General features: G+C 35.6%; 1 protein-coding gene across 1 annotated transcript; it reads right to left on the minus strand.

The window, feature by feature from the left end:
- Window positions 1–1,481: 1,481 nt before the first annotated feature.
- Window positions 1,482–2,225, minus strand: LOC138920998 (myelin-associated neurite-outgrowth inhibitor-like). The gene has a single exon (XM_070252772.1). The coding sequence runs from the start codon at window positions 2,150–2,152 to the stop codon at window positions 1,565–1,567; it is 588 nt and encodes a 195-aa protein (XP_070108873.1). The 5' UTR covers window positions 2,153–2,225; the 3' UTR covers window positions 1,482–1,564.
- Window positions 2,226–6,281: the final 4,056 nt, after the last annotated feature.

Here is a 6,281-nt window from a genome sequence, read left to right on the forward strand (position 1 = left end):
CAACTACTTAGGAATAAATTCTGACAACATTGACAGGCTCTCCCAGTTGCTGTATTTTTGGGAAAATAACTGAAGCTTTAGTTTCCTTATTGCAAAATTGAGGATAAAATATATCAGTGTTGCCACGGAATAGTCAGATGAGACCATAATTATTTTGTTTTGTAAGGCATTCTTTTGAGAAAGGTTAGAATTTTCTCTTTACCTTTCATGGTCTTAAACTTTACAAATATGCCCATGTGTAGATTTTTTTTTACTATATTATGCTTGGCATTGCATATCAATTTTGAGGGGGAAATATAATCTTGCTTCAAATGGGAAAAAAATTTCATTATTTCTTCAAATATCTCCTCCTGTGTATTTACTTATTTACTTTATTTTGGTGATGCTTATTATGTTAAAGCAATTTGTTTATCTGGATGTTGATTGAGAGGGTTACACTATGTGACAATTCAGCAGAATAATCAGTAACTGGTTATGTCTGTTCTGTTAATTAGCACTTTTGTTAGTTATATATTCTTTAACAATTAATTTTTGTATCTAGCATTTTCATCCAGTTTTCCTTATACTTTTTTTCCCTTTGTGTTTCTTATAAAATCTTCATCCTTAACTTCCAGAACCTGTTTACTGTTTGTTTTAAATTTTACTTTATGGTAAATTAATCATTTTTTATATGGCACAAGACTTTTGTTTTACTTTATTTTTAGTCTGTTTTTCTCAGATATCTCTTAATTCCCCAGATATATTGCCTAACATTCCTGTAAATGTATTTCTGTGACTAAATATTAAATGCAGGCCACAATTTATGTCCCTTCTACAATATGTCTTCAGTCATATCCTACAAGTTTGACAAGTATCTCCTTCTTTTTCATACATCTTGATATATTTCTTTTTACATCTTCCTAAACCTATAGCAATTTAGAAGACTTGTTCTCAATTTCTAAATGCATAATTTTCTTATTTTTTCCTTATAAATATTTAATCTATTTTAACTTATTTATGGGTTGTAATCAATAGTCACTTAATAAATTGTGTATTTGTGTAGCTGAGTTATTCAAAATCTTTACATCTTTTGTTGTTGTTATTGTTGTTTTTTTGCTCTATGAAGAAATTCACTTTAACACTTACAACTTTAAGACTTTGCATACGTTACAACAGTGCATTAGGGATACAAGCTGTAAAACCCTTTCCATTCCTTTGGATTTTGCATATGATGGGTTTGCATCAGTCACTGTAGGTAGATTGAGCAAGCTTTGTTTTTGTGTTTGTTTTTTTAAACATGCATTCAACTAGATATGATTCTGAATAGATTAATACTCCCTTTTTATCATTATAGTTAGCTAAAAAATTGCCAGGCAACCCACAAAACAGGATTTTCTGTAAGAACAACCCAGAGTCAGCTGGAGAATCATGGCGCTGGGACCTGCTGGGTGGGCCGCAGGAGTGCTAGCTAAGTGTCAGAGCATTAGGAAGAAAGTCCGGGCTGGAGGCGCCAGGCCTGTAGCACCAGCTGTGGAACCTCCATTATGTGAACGCACAGCTCCATCCTCAAACATTTGCAGGGTGATCACCACCGAGGGGGCGCGTAGCTGTAGGTGGGTGTTCCGGGGGCCCGATATGTGGGCACCTTGACTCGGTGAGGGGCGACAGGAGTTGGGGAGTGGGCAGTCAGCAGGGTACCTGCTGACATCGCCATAGTGGTCCCAGCCACCATGCCCATGGTGACCCCGTTGCCTGTAGGTGGAGGGATAGGTGCAGGGTACACTGTCATCGGCATGCCATTGGGTTGCACCACCGTGGTGTGGTGGACGACGTGAGGAGGTGCTGCATACAGGGGTTGTGTGCAGTATGTGCCTTGCTGTGCGTATGGGCTCTGCTGGGGGTAGGCACTTCGCACGGGGTACACGGCGGTCTGGTAGGGGTTGGGGGAGGAGGAGTATGGTGGCACTGCCCCACTGGTGGGGGAACAGGACACTTTGTAATGTGTGCCAGGAGTGTAACCTGTTTGGAAGGTGGGGTTCGCTCCAGGGTACATGTTGGGGGAGTAGGTGGGAGCCGCTGCTGCGTAGCCCATGGGGAAACCAGCTGGATAACCAATTCCTTTGGCATTTGCATAGGGAACCCCAGAAGAACCAGGGCTATAAACAGGATTCATGATTTCAAGAACATGACATCCACAACCACGGCTAAGACAGAGGTCCAGATCAGCGCTGTCCAACAGCACTTTCTGCAGCTATGAAGCTCATCTCCATGTGGGCTGTTCGATAAGCAACCATCAGCTAAAAGTAACAATCGCTCCCCGCGCCGCCGCGGGCGGCCTGGGCCTCGCTGACCAGCGCGCCAGCCGAGGGAACGCAGCCAGGCCTGCTCCGATGCGGGGGCCGAGCCGCGAGGGCCAGTCTCCGCCTCCGCCGCGGGCCTCTCCCCTGCTCCGCGCCCGGCCCGCCTCTCCGCAGCCCGCCCGACCCGCCCACGCTGCTACATCTTTCGTTTTTATATATTCTTTGATATTTTTTTCTCCCAACATTGGAGTATGAAAATTATTTTATAAATGAATAAGTTGAAAGACTTATATACAGTCAATGCTCATATTTCTATCTTCATTTAACTGTTTTTTATTTGTTTTATCACATATCTATATATTTATGAATGCCCTTCTCCATTTAGTCCATTTTATTTATTTATTTTATTTGTTTCAAAGTGAATTTCAGACACTGGTGCACTTTAGCCCCTGAACATCTGAGGATAGATATATAATATTAACTAACTAGAGTTGTTTGCTTATTTTTAAATTTTGTATCTATATTTTCAATTAAAAAAATTGGTATGTAAAACTACATATGCTATATTTTTACTTAAATACAGTCAGATACACAAATTTAAGTGTACCACTCAATGAATTCTGGCAAATGCATACACCCACGTATTGTGTTGAATTTATCCTGCAGAAAATTTCTACCTCCTATGCCCATTCCCGTTAATCCTTGCCCCAAACCCCAGAAGCTTCAACATTGTTCTGACTTTTTACCACCTTGGATTAGTTTGTTTTCTGGACGTTTATACTAGTGGAGTTCTATGGCATCCAGTTTTGAGTAAGAACTCTGTCATTCTACATGTTTTTGAGATTCACCCATGTTGTTGTATGAATAAATACTTGATTTGTTGTTGTTGTTTAATTTAAACTCTTTTCTTTTGAGAGATAATCTTAGAGTCATATGCTATTGTAAGATATAATGCAGAGAGATACTAAGTAACTTTTACCCATCTTTCCTCAAGGATGACATCTTACAAAACTAAAGTACAATAATTATAACCAGCACAGAGACATTGATAAAATTTATCAATATTTCTCAGATTTTCCTAGTTTTACTTTTCTCAAAAGTATGTGTGTAGGTGTGTGCGTTTAGTTCTATGTAATTTATTATGAATGTAGGTTAGAGTGTCCTCCACTGTGGTCAAGATATAGATCAGGTTCATTACCATGAGAGTCCATCAGTTTGCCATTTACTGCCATACCAACACACCCTCCCCTAATTCGTGGAAATCATTAATTTATTCTCAACTCTATAATTCCATCATGAATTACATGAATTTATGTATATTACATAAATATTATATGAGAGGAGTTTTATACACTATATAATTTTTCAGGATTGGCTTTTTTTCGCTGAGCATAATTGTCTGGAGATTCATTCAAGTCATTGAATGTAACAATTCCAAAAACTTAGACCATTTTTAATTAATTTGTTTTTATGTTGGAAATGGAAACATCTTGTATATTTTTTAACACTAGAAAAGAGGGGACTGGTGAAAGAGAATGTTGACTAATATAAAGTTATTACCATGCAAGCTTTAGTTGAAATTGTTTGGCTTAATATAATAAATTTATAGAATAAATTTAAAAATCTCAAACTACGCTTCAACATACTAAACTTTTGAGATGGAATGAAAATAGTTAATAAGAGAAATTTTATAGGAGCTAATGTCTGCATTAAAAAAAACCTTAAATAAACAACCTGACCTTGAAGTTTCCAAAGAACTAGTAAAAGAATAGATTAAGTCCTAAGTTTGTAGTAGAAATAAATAAAACTGAGACTAAAAACAATAAAAGAGATGAATTAACCTGAGAAATGCTTTGTTTTAAGGTAAACAAAATTGGCGAAAATTTGGCTGGACTAATCAAGAAAAAAAAGAAAGAGGGGTCAAAAAATACAATCAAAAATGAAAGATTACACATTACAAATGATACCACAGAAATAAAAAGGGCCATTACATATTATTATGAACAACTATATGCTAACAATTTAGATGATCTGGAAGAAATGGATGAATTTCTAGAAATGTAAAATCTACCAAGACTGTCATGAAGAAACAGAAATGATACCTACATATACAATGTAATATTATTCAGCCATAAAAAAAAAGAGTGAAATCTTGCCATTTGTGACCATGTTGTTGGACCCTGAGAACATTATGCTAAATACAATAAGTCAGACAGAGAAAGACAAATACTGTAGGATCTCTCTTATATGTGGAATATATCTATACAAACACACACTATTTATACACACTATGTACTATACACCATGTATATACTCTATAATATGTATGCTAGATATGTATGCTATATACTATAGATAGATAGATGGATAGATAGATAGATAGATAGATAGATAGATACAAGCTCATGGATACAGAGACCAGACTGGTGGTTGCCAGGGGTGGGAGGAAGGAGATGGGAGAAATAGTTAAATTGCTGTTTGTTTTTGTCTAGTTTAAATGAATTGAACAAAAAAGTAGAAATAAAAAGAAGTAGAAAATCCAAACAGACTAATATCAAGGAAGAAGATTGAATTAGTAATCAAAAATCCTCCAACAAATGAAAGTCCAGGATCAGATGGCTTCACTTGTGAATCCGACTAAACAATTAAAGAAGAATTAACACCAATCCTTCTCAAACTGTTTCAAAAAATGGAAGAGAAAGGAGCACTTCCGAACTCATTTTATAAGACCAGAATTATCCTGATAGCAAAGCCCGATTAGGACACTAGAAGAAAAGAAAATTACAGGCTAATATTGCTGATAAACATAGATGCAAAAAGTCTCAAACAAAAATTAGCAAACTGAATTCAACAGCGTATTAAGAGGATCATATACCATAATCGAGTAGGACATATCCCTGCGATGCAAGGATGTTTCAATATGTGTAAATCAATAAATGTGACATTAACAAAATGAAGAATAAAAATCATACAATCATTCCCATAGATACAGAGAAAGTATGTGAAAAACACTTAACATCATTTCAGGATCAAACATGATAACTATACTTCCCACTGCTGTATGATATATGCGAATGTTGTTAAGAGAGTAAATTCTGAGTTATCACTACGAGAAAAAAATATTATTTTATTTCCATGTATTTTTATTGTATCTGTATGAGATAATGAACATTAGCTAAATTTATTGTGGTAATCACTTCTCAATATATGTGAGTCAAACATTTATGCTGTGCACCTGAAACTCATACAGTGATGTATGTTAATTATATCTCAATAAAACTGAAAAAAGACCTCTCAAACTAGATATAGAAAGAATGCAATTCAACATAATAGAGACTATGCATGACAAGCCCACAGCTAACATCATACTCAACAGAAAAAGCTGAACACTTTCTCTCTGAGATTAAGAACAAGACAAGGGTGCCACTCTTGCCACTTCTAATTAACATAGTACTAAAATCCTAGCCAAAGAAATTAGGAAAGAAAAATAAATAAAAGGCATCTGAATGAGAAAGGATGAAGTAAAATTTTCTCTGTTTGTAGTTGACATGATCTTACATATAGTAAACCCTAAAGACTCCACAGAAAACTGTTAAAACCAATAAATGAATTCAATAAGGTTGCAGGATATAAAATTAATATGCAAAAATAAGTTACATTTCTATACACGAACAATATACTACCTGAAAAAGAAATTAAGATCTCATTTACAATAGCATCAAAAAGAATAAAATATTTAGGAATAAATTTACTAAAGGAGGTGAAAATCTGTACACTGAAAACTATGAAATATTGGTAAAAGAAACTAAAGAAGACTCAAATATTCTGAAAGGTATCTTGTGCTCAAGCACGGAAAGAATCAATGCTGTTATAATGTCCGTTATACCCTAAATGGTCTACAGATTCCAAGCAATGCTTATCAACATCCAATGGCATTTTTCCAAGAAATAGAAAAAAATCTTAAAACTTGCATGGAACCCATAAGACCCCAAATAGCTACAG

Source organism: Equus caballus, chromosome 27 (genome assembly GCF_041296265.1).
Source record: "Equus caballus isolate H_3958 breed thoroughbred chromosome 27, TB-T2T, whole genome shotgun sequence".
NCBI classification, from domain to species: Eukaryota; Metazoa; Chordata; class Mammalia; order Perissodactyla; family Equidae; genus Equus; species Equus caballus.